The 14,807-nt window shown below is 46.0% G+C and overlaps 1 protein-coding gene across 1 annotated transcript in view; it reads left to right on the forward strand.

The window, feature by feature from the left end:
• TMEM245 (transmembrane protein 245) overlaps positions 1–12,784 on the forward strand; it is a 21,546-nt gene extending 8,762 nt beyond the window's left edge. Inside the window, 9 exon segments of the mRNA XM_061555461.1 lie at positions 761–854; positions 1,939–2,037; positions 3,428–3,565; positions 4,854–4,976; positions 5,623–5,768; positions 6,115–6,215; positions 7,624–7,798; positions 9,345–9,539; positions 10,243–12,784. Coding sequence (XP_061411445.1) covers positions 761–854; positions 1,939–2,037; positions 3,428–3,565; positions 4,854–4,976; positions 5,623–5,768; positions 6,115–6,215; positions 7,624–7,798; positions 9,345–9,539; positions 10,243–10,273 — 1,102 coding nt within the window. The 3' untranslated portion in view covers positions 10,274–12,784.
• The last annotated feature ends 2,023 nt before the right edge of the window (positions 12,785–14,807 follow it).

Genomic DNA, 14,807 nt, shown 5'->3' on the forward strand with positions numbered 1-14,807 from the left:
CATTATTTTTGCGTGTAGTGAATATGTAAAATGGCATATTGATTTCCTCTGGGCAAGTAAATTTTGGCGGAATGCCAGACCAGAGGTCACTCTTAAAACTGCAGATACAGCAGTTGAGCTGCATTTAAATAAAGCTAAAACCACACCTTGTTATCACACCCTGCATATTTGATTATGGAATATTTGGTTGCTTTACACTCACATTTTTTGCACTTGTATACTTTTTATATATGTGTTAAAAAGCACCTTATGCAAAAAAATGCACATTTAGCATAATAACGTGTGTTTTACCTTAGCATTTTTGCACTTGTATTGCTTTTCATTCATGTGCTACAAAAAAGCTTTTGCAACAACATCAACAAATATCCAACATTTTGGATAACGTGTTTTATATGGGAATACAGTCAAACTTCGTTTATCCAGGGTAAAATGGAGCTACGGGTTCCCCGGTTACAAATATCCGAATTCCCAACCTCGGATTCACTCATTTATCTGGGGAGGGGGGGCGGGTGTGACCACGGATTCCCCCAGATCATTGAAAGAATTGTCCAAATAACTCCATTTATCCGTGGTCCCAACCTCGGATTTTTTAAAGTATTTGCCGAATAACTCAATTAAACAGTGGTCTGGCCCCGGAAATTTGGATGGCCATGCCCCCCGAATAAACAAATGAACGGATAATCTGGTCAGGGATAAACGGAGTTTGACCTTAAACTGACACAGCATTAAACCACGATGTGAAACCACTGTTTTGTCACAGCTGGCTACCAGAGGCTGAGGCGGAAATGCAGAAAGCCCTGGACTCGGCGGCCAATAGTGTCTATCAGTACGGCCGGGAGTGGATAACAAGCAGGGTAACGCAAGCTGCTCTTGTCGGCACCGATGTGGTTGTTCCTTCTTAGGCGTCGGATCCTCCAGCTGTTTTATGTTGTGCTATGAAGAAGGGGGCCATTGCTCGAAACGTTACCTATTTATTTTTATTTTTTTATGTTTTCTCTGCTATTGACGAATGCGTTGGAGTTTTTTTTTTTGTAGAATGTGCTCGTGCATAACTGTCGTCGCAATTTCACCAGATAATGTGGTGAGCAGCGCTGCAGTGATTCATAGCGGACGCTTAGCGTTGTCGTCGCTGCTTGGGGTTAATGGGAACTAATGGTGGCGCTGTAATTGAGTGGCTAAAGACAGCTGCTTGGCAAATTAATGTTTCCACACTGGTTCGATGTGGATGCTTGGCACCAACGATTCTTTTGAGATTATTGCATGCTCCAATCACAAAATATGAGTTATAATAAATGCTTTCTACCTTTGATATAAACTGTCTCCTCTGTTACAGATGACATGAACGTAAATTCATAGCACCTCAATATAACTTGGCAGCCCACTCTTTGTCATTGACCCAATTCGTACATTTCAGCAATCTGCTAATTGCCACGGGTGCGTGTGTGTGGCATGTGTGCGTTGCGTGGGTCACGTGTTGGTGGTGTATGGATCGTGTATTTGCTTGGGTCGTATGTGCGGTGGTGCATGGGTCGTGTGTTGCATGGGTCATATGTGGACTGGATTGTGTGTGCGGTCTGGGTCGTCTGTACGATGTGGGGGTCGCGTGTGCGGTGCATGGGTCGTGTGTTGCATGGGTCATGTGTTGCATGGGTCATGTGTGGACTGGATTGTGTGTGCGGTCTGGGTTGTGTGTACGATGTGGGGGTTGCGTGTGCGGTGCATGGGTCATGTGTTGCATGGGTCATGTGTGGATTGGATTGTGTGTGCGGTCTGGGTCGTGTGTACGATGTGGGGGTCGCGTGTGCGGTGCATGGGTCATGTGTTGCATGGGTCATGTGTGGATTGGATTGTGTGTGCGGTGCATGGGTCGTGTGTACGATGTGGGGGTCGCGTGTGCGGTGCGTGCGGTATGTGCTGGTGCGTCTGTGTGGTCTGCAGCTGCGGAAGATGCTGGGCGAGAAGGTGCACAATACGACACGCGTGGAGAAGCACGTCCTGGAGCTTTGGGACCGCCTCTACCAGTCTTGGTTCATGCATGTGTGTTTGTGTGCACCAGTGTTGCCGAGATGCATGCTTGTGCGCCCTGTGGCCTGTGGCTGCTGGCATGTTTTATTCACAATCGCATTCCAGACGTACATCTTGCACTGTGTGCCTACCAATTTAGCTGCCGTTATACACGAGAATTATCATGTAGTGCCTGTGCATTAAATTACTCTGTGTTTCTTATTGTTAATCATAGTCTCTTGCAGCCTTCCTTGCCCTTCAAAGTTGTGTTAAACTGAATAACCCCCTCTTTTAATAAGTAAGGTCGTTGTGAAATTGTCATTAAATATTAATTGTACAATTTCATAATGTATCATCCGTTACAACATTTGAGAGTTATTGTGCCAACGGGCGACTCTGAATCCTTTAGACTAACACATTTTGTGTTGAACTCATCTTCGTTAAGATCGCATTGGACCCTTTATCATCACCATCCATGGGCAGATAGCCCGACGGTGTCCACTGCACATTCGTAATTTGTGGACCCTTCATCAGACGACTTGAAAAGGTGGCCTGCGGGACCATACTCAAGCCACACTCCTCCATACTGCACAAGCTGCTGTTGAGCTTAAATAGCAGCAGAAGGTCTCACACACAAAGCCTGTGTGGTGAGGCCTTCTGCCAAGCGGCCATCAACAGACTGCACTCGTGAAGGTGTAGAAGATAAGAATTGACACATTTCTGAAATTCAACAAGGTTATAACAACTTGGGGGGAAAGGTGACGTTGGGACGGAATTCCAGAGTGGAGATTGTGTGGCTCTCTCGTGTGGTCAAATCCATATTTGGCGGGGGAAATTCGTGACAGAAAAATAGTGCGGGCTGGAAAATCATAAGTTTCGAACAATACACAAACATTTGTATAAAAGCACTCGCCCTTTGTGTATTATGCAAAAACCATCGGCAGTTCCTGAAGAACTGAATTGTGCTTCTCTTGTTTCAAGTCACCATGAAAATAACAAAAATATATATATACATTTTGATGGTGGCCTTGCACTGCTGCCTGTCAGTTGGTCACATTCACACACATGCTACAATAAAACCTTGGATTGCGAGTAACTTGGTCTGCGAGTGTTTTGCAAGACGAGCAAAAATTTTAACTAAATATCACTTAGATAAACGAGCGAGGTCTTGCAATACGAGTCTTACGTGTATACACTTTGTCTGCCGAGCGTCACGTGATCACAACTGATGTACGAGTGCTTTGATATACGAGTGCTTTGGATTACAAACACGTTTCCGGAACGAATTATGCTCGCAATCCAAGATTTTACTGTCGTTTGAATTTGACTAAAGACAAGAGGATCAGAATACAGTTCGTCAGGAACAGCCAGTGGCTTGTTTTTTGCTTTACACACAAAAGCCGCGTTCTCTCGTGTGCCGCAGAACGGTACGGTGCTGGGCCGGAGTGGGAGCCGTGCGGAGAGGGGTCCCCTGGGGCGGCAAACCTCGTGGATCATGGACGTGCTCGACTGGCAGGACGTGGCCTCCTTTGTGCAGGAGAACATCTCCGTCTTCCTCTCGGTGAACCTCACAATGAGTCTTCTTTGTTAAATTGGCACACTTTCTTCGCAAACTCTGTCATGTAAAAAACGATGTCAATTGCAAATTCCCTTCCTCGTAGCACGTTAAAGTGTTCACAGGTTTATGGTGAAGGGCCATTGGACAAAACGTCGCCTGTTATATATATATATTTTTTTCCCCTTTTAAGGCCACAGTGCTATTGATCGATGTGTTTTTTGTCACAAGTGCTTATGAACCCCTGTCAATGCAGTATCACTGTCAATGCAGTGTCACTGTCAATGCAGTATCACATTGGCATTGTGTGCCTTGAAGGCAGGATTATTTTCGTTACGTGAATGTTACACGATGTACAGTGAGGGTTATGACCCCTATCATCAGTGTTTACTTCTTTCAAATCTGATTTTGTTTTCTTCAAAAAAAAATCATGAAGAGGTGAAAGGCACACGGTGTTACATTTTTCAAGGTTGACGAAATAATGCGGCCACAATGTTTTGTATTTGACCACCAGACACTGCGTCGGAGAGATTCACACGCGGGTTTTTAATAAAACAGTTGCTCTGCACGGTGGCCTGCTTGAGCTGCAGCATCGTATCGAATCTAGCTGCAGTACAAGTACGTCAATTCCTCGTTTAATGTGATAGATGCGTTCCTGAAAAGTGCGAGGAATTTCTATATACACTACAGGGCATAAATAGATGAAAACAATACAATCACATTTGCTCAATAGATCAGCTTGCAGTCATCGCATGGCGGGACAAAGAACTGCGGTGAGAGTACACCGCCGCGTACTGTGGTATTCCATGCGTTTACCCAGAATTCCCATACCGCTCGGTCGCTCACAAACCGCGTTATAATGGGCGCCCAAATAGAAGAACTGCGTCATAGCAAAAACGTGTTGTGTGAACACGCGTTAATAGAGGACCTGCTGTATATCGTCGGATGCCAGGAAGAATCTTGATTTGAAGCTTTCGTGACTGCAGGAATCCATACCGTTTGGTTCTTTCGGTAAAGTCACGTAGGTAGAAAATTCATAGATCACGACGTTTCGATCGCAACACAAGCAACCGTCATCAGGTGAGACAAACACAGCAGGAGAACTTCTGACGCAGCAGGAGAACTACTGCGTTTTTCTCACCTGATGACGGTTGCTTGTGTTGCGATCGAAACGTCGTGATCTATGACTTTTCTACCTACGTGACGTTACCGAAAGGACCAAAGAGTATGGATCCCAGGAAGAATTGACATGACCTGCCGCTAAGGTTCAGTTCGATTCTGTGGCTGCTCTTAGATCCTGGAGTCGCTGTGGGTGGTGATGATCCACAACGTGACTCTGCTGGTCTCCATGGCCACCACGCTCCTCACGCTGCTGTTCTATGGGGGCACGGCCATTCTCAACTTTGTCCTGTCCACGGTAGGAGAGAGCACGACAAGATAATACGTCCGTTTCATTCCAGACGTTGCACCCATAAGGAAGACTGCCTCTTTTGTTTAAATGCCTTCAAATGCGCTCATTCACGTTTCCTTTCATGTAATGAAACATTTCATCGAACGCTAAAGTCGGACAAGAGTCATATGGCGATACGGTGAATTGTCCCAAGTTGGTATTCCGTTAACAATGTGAGAACACGCAAAAGGCCCGAGCACATGACTTTAAAATAGCAATAAGCTTAAGCCATTGTAACCATCTTCTTGGTTCTTTCGGTAAAGTCACGTAGAAGGGAAATTAAAAAAGAATAAAAATATAAAAATAATTCTCACGACGTTTCGGCCACAACGCAAGTAGCCGTCCTCAGGTGAAGAACAGGGCTGTCGGGAAGACAGCAAAGAACAGGTCTGTCGGAAAGACAGATACTGTCTTCCCGACAGACCTGTTATTATGTTTTATTTTTATTATTTTATTATTTCCCTTCTACGTGACTTTACCGAAAGAACCAAGAAGATGAATCCCTGCAGTCACGAAGGCTTTAAGCCATTGTAACCCTATGCACTGTTTATTTGGTAACAGAAACGCGACCCACCAGAAAATCCCTGCACTTAACGGTCGTCTTGCCCGACAGGTAATCTTCCTGACGACCCTCTTCTACCTGCTGAGCTCCAGCAACGAGTACTACAAGCCTGTCAAGTGGCTCATCAGCCTGGCCCCTCTCTCGCAGAGTGGTCTGTCAAGCCACCTCATTGGGCGTACCGTGGAAGACTCCATCAGGTGACCCGGGGCACGGTTTAGCTTTTCAGTTTTGTTTACTCTCGTTATAGCATGTATATTGTCTGCACTGCATTGTTGTTCCACGCTTTATATGTGGTCTGCATTCGCATCCTTACTCGTGTTAATATCTCAAATGGCCCCTTAATTCTTTAATCTAATGATGCACTGCAGCGGAGGCACAGTGTAAATAATAATATATGGTGAACAGGAAAACATTGCCATCTCATTACTGTGCGATTATAACGGTTTAGAAAAATCCTCCGGCTTAAAGCTGTTCTTCTGACCAAACTCCTGATTTAGCTGCAGAAAGAAATAATGCATTATAAACGGTGTCGTCTTTTCACAGGGGTGTGTTTGATGCCTCTTTAAAAATGGCATCCTTTTACGGGCTCTACACCTGGCTGACGCACACCATCTTCAGCATCAATGTGGTCTACATCCCTGCAGGTGACTTCCCCTCATGCCCTTACATCGGCGGTAAATGGGTTTCTGGCTTGGAAAATTGTCAAGACGTGCGGTCGCAGCTGTGCACATGTTGACAGGCTGATGGAATGACCAGCTGCCAGGAATTCACTTCAACTTGGCCAAATATTTCTTGGCCTGACATTTCTTCCGACTCTCCACATCGGCTGCACTTGCTGTATTTTTTCGTTGTTGGCCGCTTGTGTATTTCGTGAGCCGCATTTCCTATACGTTGCCTGTTCTCTCATCCATTTTAACCTCCTAGAAAGCAAATACATTATATTATCATTAACACAACTTGCATACATTATTCATGTTTGAATGTTACTTCGTGATATAATATGTCCTCGGTGCGTGTGTACGTAGATTTATTTTATTCCTCTTTTGCAAGCGGGATCGTTTTCGCAGGTGCCTTCGATCCTTTCCTCCCATTTAATATATTTCTTTATTTCAATACATGTTGGCATCATAGGGGGAGAGTAAAGGCAGTCATAATTTAATTGTAGATTACATTATAAATTGTCTTATAAGTAAAGTAGTTATTTAAGATACACCGCGTGTGGCATATTATTTGACCCACACCGTTGCCTTGCGGTGATAATCCCCAGAACGGTCCGGAGTGGTTCAGTACAGACATTTCTGACTTTGGCGAACGCGTTTTGCCAGGTGTCAAACCTTTTGCCGAGAAGGTAGCGAGCCGTCCTCCGTGCTACGAAACAAAACACGTTGTTGACGCTCAACCCAGGCATCGTATTCAAAGTTAATGCCAATCCCTGTGACCTTTTTTTCGTTACCCCCACCCTTCCCAGAATAGCTCCTCGGCAGTTGTAACATAACAGTTACGATCATGCCACCTACTTGGGGCTGCGCCTGTTTGCTTTTGCTCAGGGGTAGCTTTAAGCCTAAAAATGGCAATAACCAAATCCTGTAATGCTCGTTAGAGGTCGAGTGCGTTTACATAATAGGCACTTGATGCACTGATTCAATTATGACCGGAGGATGCCTCTGTGATGGCTGAGCAGCTAATGGAGTTGCACAGGAAGGGCTGCTTATTAATCTGAGGAATTAACCTTATAAGAGGCATTACCTGATTGTAAAGAGTACATTTTCTCCTGCTGATTTTTGCTTCAGTACTCATACATTTTTGATCAAGGCCTAATAAAGAGAAAGTAATATTGTTCCATATAGGTGGTAGCTATGTGTGTGCTCGCATGCTGATGTGCGAGCTTAGGTTTCTGTTTTTAGACATACACTGGGCATGTGCACGCATCCTAATAGTGTGTGCGCACGGTACCGTTACGTACGTGCTGTGTCGCATGTGCCAGCGTACGTGCGCCCTAATGTGTGTGCCACCCCCCACCCCCCCCCCCCCCCCACCACTGTATTGCTGTAGCGATAGCGGCGTGCCTGGGTGCGGTGCCGTTCCTGGGAACGTACTGGGCGGCTCTGCCGGGTGTGCTGGAGCTGTGGCTGGCGCAGGGCGCCCACGGACAGGCGCTGCTGCTGCTCACTTGCCACATCCTGCCCACGTACTTCGTCGACACAGCCATCTACTCCGACATCTCAGGGTGGGCTGCCGTACTGCGACGCTCCCAACCAAAGAACCCACATCTCGTGCACATCTCTGCATTGCGAATGAGATCAGGTCATCAAGGAGCTAGAGACGTTTTATAATTTGTTCGTCGAGTATAGTGTCAGAGGGTGGTGGTGGTGCAATGCTTAGCGCATTGCACTGTGAACCTGCTGATCTAAGTTCAATTTCAGGGCACGGCTAACATTGGAACGTGATATGAGCTCGTACTGGGTCTGTTCTCCACCAGCCTGCACCGACTAATGTGGTGAAGCATTGTCGAACAACTCCTGTGACCAACATGGCGTAGGGAGGCCTTCATCCAGTCGTGCATTCATATCGGGCTGCAAACTATTGTTATTATTGAGTATTTTGTTCTAATATATCAATGTCAATTATTAATTGGGTTTACCCTTCTCCATGTATAGATTGCACAGCAATTAGAATTGTACAGCAATAAACATATTGTAATGTACGTGTTTGACATTTTTAAATGATGGCCTACCATATGGAAACCACCAGAAGGCTGTCTTGGAATATTCTTTATAGCCCCCTCGGTTGTGGTTTGAACCTGATAGCCCAATGCATTGTGGGTATTAACCTCTGTTCTTTGAATTCTGAAGAAATAATCAGTTTCCACACTTGAAAGCAAATATGTTTTGCGGTAGCCCATTATTCTTAGAGTGCACATTGAATGACACGAAACCCTTGACTATTTATTAGCAAAACTCAAAATGGAAGCATTCAACAGCTCTTCATCTCTCTTCACAATTCAATTTCCGCACCTCTGATTATCGCGGCTGGCTACGTACGGTTCAAAATAAGTTGAACATACAAACCGTGTATCTTTCGATAAGACACAAGGAATCTATTTAGTATTTTGCAGGCCTTAACTCTTTCCCATTCAGAGACATCTGCAAGTTGCAGGGTGGGTCTCGTTCACCTCTGAATCTCGGAATGCGCAAGTGGCCCTGTTAATTTGGTTTAGAGAGGGGTAGCGCCGTTGTTTTTAAAGACATTTTACTCACCGTAGCGACACCACCGCGCACCATGATAGCTGGCGCCAAACTGTGCCACATGCCCTTCCGCATAACCTTGATACTGTTCAAGTGGAATTTAGATTTAAAGCTTTCGTGACTGCAAGGATTCATATTCTTGGTTCTTTTGGTAAAGTCACGTAGAAGGGAAATAATAAAATAATAAAAATATAAACAATTAAATTCTCACGACGTTTCGACTGCAACACAAGCAATCATCATCAGGTGTGAAATCCACAGCAAGAAAATTTCATTGCTTATTTTTATGGATTTCACACCTGATGATGAATTGCTTGTGTTGCAGTCGGAAACGTCGTGAGAATTTTATTGTTTAATAATTTTCTTATTTTTTTATTTCCCTTCTACATGACTTTACCGAAAGAACCAAGAATATACTGTTAAAGTTACTTTATTTTTCTTCCGATTTAGGAACGGAATCGGAAGAAAAACTGATGACGTGCACGTACGTCATCGGAAAGGGTTAATCGTGCGTTTGCGGTGGTGCAGAGGTGGCCACCCGTACCTGACGGGGCTGGCGGTGGCTGGCGGCGTCTACTACCTGGGCCTGGAGGGCGCCATCGTGGGCCCCATCTTGCTGTGCACCCTCGTCGTAGCCGTCAACATCTACAGTGCCATGCTGGCGAGCCCCAGCACGCCGCTCTACACGCCAACGGGCTCCTCGCACATGCACTTCTTCAGACGGTGGGCACCGGCGCCGCCGTGCGTCGGCCGTGCTGTCTCGCTCGCGCGACTATGCGCTCGCTTGGGCAAAACCGTGGCGACGGTGTGGTTATGGGAGAGCTTTGGACCCTCTCTTTACTGGCTATGAAGAAGGGCTGTTTCTGGAAACGTGACCTATTTTTTTTTCATTTAGGGCCAGTGTTATTGCAGGATGTGTTGGTGCTTTTTGCTATTTTTGCTTGTGCACCACTGCCGACGCAGAATCGCAACGTTATTTGTTTAGGTTTTCAATAGGGATGTTGAGGGGCATAATATGCTGTAGGGGGCATCGCATCCCATGTTGGTGAGGACGATGGTGTGGACGATTAAGTTGAGTTGCAACTGTTTTATAGGGTGAGGGTATGCATGAATGACATTTTTTGCCACCTATTCAAGTTTTTTTTTGCCATGTTTATCGATGATTGCTTATTTTCATAGATTTCCATTGCTAATGCTACAGCCATCAATTTTATAGAATGTGATGAGTCTTAATTAGCAATTGGCGCAAGGTTGTATGTGCCTAGTCATGTTTAAAAGTTTAATAAACAAATATAGAAACTGAAATATTAGTTGAGCGTAAAATGTGTTGCATATTAATTTAAATAATTAGCGAACCCATTTTATACTGCATAATTAGTTTTTTAAGTGTCTTGACATATCTGTTTTATCTGATTCAATTTTCCAGGTACATGTCTGAGTGCCTGGACCAGGACTGAGTGAGTCATCTCGCTGCTGCTACTGGTTTTGCAAACTCTCTTTCGTCAAGGCCGAGGATGATGCACACGCTGTGTTTTTTTTAAACGAGAGCACTGGTGGATGCCAACTCACTGCCGCTCCCATCAGCAAACTCCCGGTATTTGGACGCTATTGCTACTGCTGCTGCTGCCACCTGCAGTCGGCGCTGGGTAAAGCTCAGAGTCTTTTTCTCACGAGGGGGAGCGCGACTCTTCTTCCAAGACGGCGAGAGGAGGAGGAACTACCCCTGAGCTCAGCATCACGCGGCACGCAGGCACCCCCACCGTGAATTGGCACGTGACTGATCGTGACGACTTCTGCGTGAACTTTACAAACGGCTGTTGCCGAGCTGCTGTGTTGTTCGTTGCACTTGTTGAGTTTGTGAACGCGTTCAGTTGCGTGAGAGGGTGACGGCTGTGGCCGGGAACGCCGTTGAGCCGGGATGTTTGTAAAGCACTTATTAGTGACACTAGGGATGCACACCACTGGACTTTACAAGGGAATGCATGAATACATACACACACCGCCTGCTTGGAGCCAAAATCGCTCGTTCGCCTTGTGAGCGCAATGGAAATTTGTAGGTTAGTGTCCTGCAATTTAGGCTTGTGGTGAGCAGCACAACTTTGGTACAACCCCGTAATTTTGGGGCATTTGATATACAGTAATTATATTTTTCTGACTGGGCCGAGACAATCACTTTACCCTCACAATGAAGACTGGATGAAGACGAGACCACCTGGCGTCAGATCCCAGTAACTCTGAGGTTTCGCATCGGTGTCCAGGAACACTGGTATTGCGTGTATGGTTCCAAGGCCACTTGCAATGCTGTTTCGTGTGGATGCACTTTTGATGTTTTAAATCACTTTTATAATTTATGATTATTTAAAACTGCATTGAAGTGAAAGTTTCAGGAAGAAATTGTGTGCAATTGAAATGGCTTCAACGTTTCCATGGTACTTCATATAAATAGTCCTGCAATATTTGAATAAATAAAATCTGCTTGCAATCTTTGCTTTTAAATCATCTCAATGGCTTTGTTTCTTTATGCCAATGTTTTCAGTGTTGCTGTGTAGTGCTCACGGCAAGTACTTTTTTGCATGATGAGTTATGGTAACCCTTTTCATCGTGGAGCTCATGTAACCACTCTGCAGGTTTGGTTTCATTGCCCATGACGACCACGTCTGAAATGTACACGGGTGCAGGGGTCTTTTCGCGTGTTTTCCCGACATGTAGGCCCATCCTGAATTAAATTGACAATTTTTACTGCCGAGTCTTCCAACTTTTACGTCCTAAATCCAGAAGCTTAAGCGAGGCATGTTTCGATCAAATAAAAAAAAATGTTGCTTCAAAGTTTACTCCCTGAAAACAAGTTGTTAAAAAAATGACGTGTGTGTGTGTGCATATATACATTTTGTCACGTGATAAATGTGGTTTTCCATTCCCCATTGATCACCTTCACACGGAACATTGGTTCACTTAAGGTTGCCGTGTTTGAACAAGCACCCTGGGAAGGTGGCTGGCTGTGTGTGTACATGCACACTCGTTGAACTGGGTATTTTTGTAAACCAGTGTGTGTGTATTTCCTGATGGTTTGTGGTAAGCCGTTGTGAAACGACCCTTTTGCGAGTTCATCCAGCAGATAGGGATATGTTTGCTATCGGTGTGTCGCGTCTCTTCCCCCCCCCCCCCAGCACAATGTTCCGTGCGGCTTAGTAAATGTTTGCTTCTGGTTAAACATAGATGAAACCCGCGTTGGCGTGTTTGTACCGACAGTCAGCTCTATTCAGTTCCTGTTGCTCGCCCCGCACACCCGCATGAGTGTGCATGCTGCAGCCAGCAACTCACTAACAAGCATCACTTCACTGCACAGCAACATTAAAAACACTACTACTGCCAAAATCGTGCATTTTACGTAAAACAAATGTCCTCCCTGGGCTGCTGGTCTCCTGTAATGAAGGAACTGCTTGTGTGCTGCTGCTGCTGCATCACAACAGCGTTGGTGGTCGATGAATGCTCGGTTTTGTTGCATGATTATCATGGTGTTGCCAGACTGTAGTGGGACGTAACGAACGGCAAAAGGCTGGTGAAATGATCGATATGGGCACGTACTGTATGCTTGTGTAAACTTTATTTTGGGCGTGTACGCGTGTTGTGTGTGTGCATATAATGTACACACTGGTGGCAGTTTACTGCTATTAGTGTTCCCTGAATATTAACGGATTTGGGTGGCCTGTGTGCGATGCTTTTGTGGGGCTTTGTCGCGTCCGTTAGACGTTCCGCCAAAAAACGGGGGTTTTTTTTTTCAAGATGAAGTAGTGATGAATAAAGCAGTTGTAAGTGAAAACAAAAACCGGTTTCCCTGGATGTTTACAAAACAGCAGGCAAGGAAAGCGTGCTGTTATCTCGGCCCAAATGTGCAGGGTGACGCCGATCGAGCGGATCTTCAACAAGTGTTCTCGTGCCCGCAAATTCCACGACGCCTTCTCGTACCTGCGCGCTTGTGAATAACTCTACCGCCCCCCCCCAAAAAAAAAAAACAGGTCGCGTGTTTGGCGAGTGAGAGGAGGGCGGAGTGTGTGCAGGTCGAGCCTTGTTTACGAGCTCGCGGCACCAAGATCGAGCGAGAGCGAGACGGCCCTGCAGGGGATGCATCTTACGCCCCCCACCTTCGGATCGCACCTCGCTCTCCAACAGACCGCTGGTGGCCGCAGGGGTCACGGCGCCGAGCCGTGGCACCGCTCGTTGTGGAGCTGGGTTCAAATCCCGGTAGCCACCCGTAAATAAATGATATATATATAAGCCAATTCATTGAGCTATTGTCACTTGTGGCCAGGTCGCTTCTTAAAAATAGATCGGTGGGCTTTACCTGATCAAATTAAATATAATTTAGTTTTCTTTGTATTATTGTCGTGATTTGCTTGGCTTTCTTATACTCTGCACTCCTATCGCGTTTTTCTTTTGTTTGTTTGTTTTAACGTTCTGACCCGCCCTGACTGGACATCTGTGAAAACGGACATTAAAGCTCAACGGATTCCTCCAGTATAAATACAAATTTGATTAAACCGGGCTCTCGAGTGTAGCAAGGACGCCACATCTGAGGGCACATTAATCATCACGATTAAGTTTGCACTTGGAATAAATACCGTGGCTTTGTCTAGCATTGGTTTGACTGCCGTCTGAGGAATATTGCTCTGGCAGGGAGGGGCATGCAAGGAAATGTGCCCTCGAATGCGGATCGCAGTCGTTTGAAGGGGATTTCAGAGGCGTTTCTGTGATGTCTCCTTCCGTGGGTCGTTCTGTACGTCCACGGTTGCACCGCTCTGACAGATTTCCGGGTGGACACTTTGTCACTTGACATGACGCCGACAGCACGGTTTGCATAAAGTTAGGGAAATGCGAAAGAATGCTCCTGTTACTCTCGCTGTCGCCTTGCTTGAGTCACACCTCACTTTGCATCGCAGTCCGTCTACTGAAGCCCGGCCACAATGCGTGGGTGTGTAGTTAGTCTTGCGTCGTTGGATGTGCCATCAGTTGCCTTTGCTGATGGGATTTTTAGCCTCGAGCTGGTGACGGAACAGGCTGTGCATAAAGTGTCGAGTTGTTTTTGGTGGTCGGATGATGTCACCGCTTTTCGTGAAATGTTTCGGCGTGTTAAAAAGTGGACAGTGCATTAGGCCCATCAGTCAATCAGCTGAATCTTCACAAGCAGGTGAAAACCCAGCGGTGTTTATTGTTTCTTCAGGAACCTAATGCATGCGATTCATTATTCAAGGGATATTCCTCCCTCCTTTCGCCATGGAAAATGCTGCAGTGGCTTGCGTCAAACTTTACGGCCAAACGATAAACCCAACTACTGGTAGTCGGACGAGCGATAGCTTTTGCCCTGTGGTGCTCGTTGTTGTGAAAAAATAAATAGCTTCGGTTTATAAACACTTCTCAAAAGACCTTTAATCCTGTTTTGTGGCTTGATGAGTGGTTGCTCCCTGGCGTTCCCTGGGGAGAGCAGGGCGCAGTGGTGGCTGGAGTGGGGTCAGCGGCTGGCTTGCGCTGGTGCCAGATTCTTATCTCGCGTGTGCGTGCGTGCAAGCACCAACCCCTCCCCCCCACTCCCGTACATCACTCATCCAGGCCGGAGGGGGAAGGGTGACCGACAATCACCAGCAGCAGAAGCAGCGACTTGAGCGCAGGGGCTGGCTAATCCACCGAGCTGTATATTTTTGTTTTGCCCGGATTTATTTTAACTGGATGTATTTAAACTGCCAGAAAATGACTTAAGGAAGACGAGTTGGCGCTGTTGCGTTTGTCGGGGTTACTTGATTTTTTTTTATTATCGTGTAAATGCGCGCATTTTTGTGCTAAACATCGCATTATAAATGCAAGATGGCGAGAAAAGCAGTGATATATTTTTTGGTAATTAGAAAACCGTACCTAAGTTTGCTTGTCGATTATAAAGCCCACGGCAGCACTGGGTCCCTCCGGGCGATGGGCCTCGGTGCAGTTACACTGCCTGCACAC

This window comes from Lethenteron reissneri, chromosome 21 (genome assembly GCF_015708825.2).
Source record: "Lethenteron reissneri isolate LAM-NWPU_2019-01 chromosome 21, ASM1570882v1, whole genome shotgun sequence".
NCBI lineage: Eukaryota > Metazoa > Chordata > Hyperoartia > Petromyzontiformes > Petromyzontidae > Lethenteron > Lethenteron reissneri.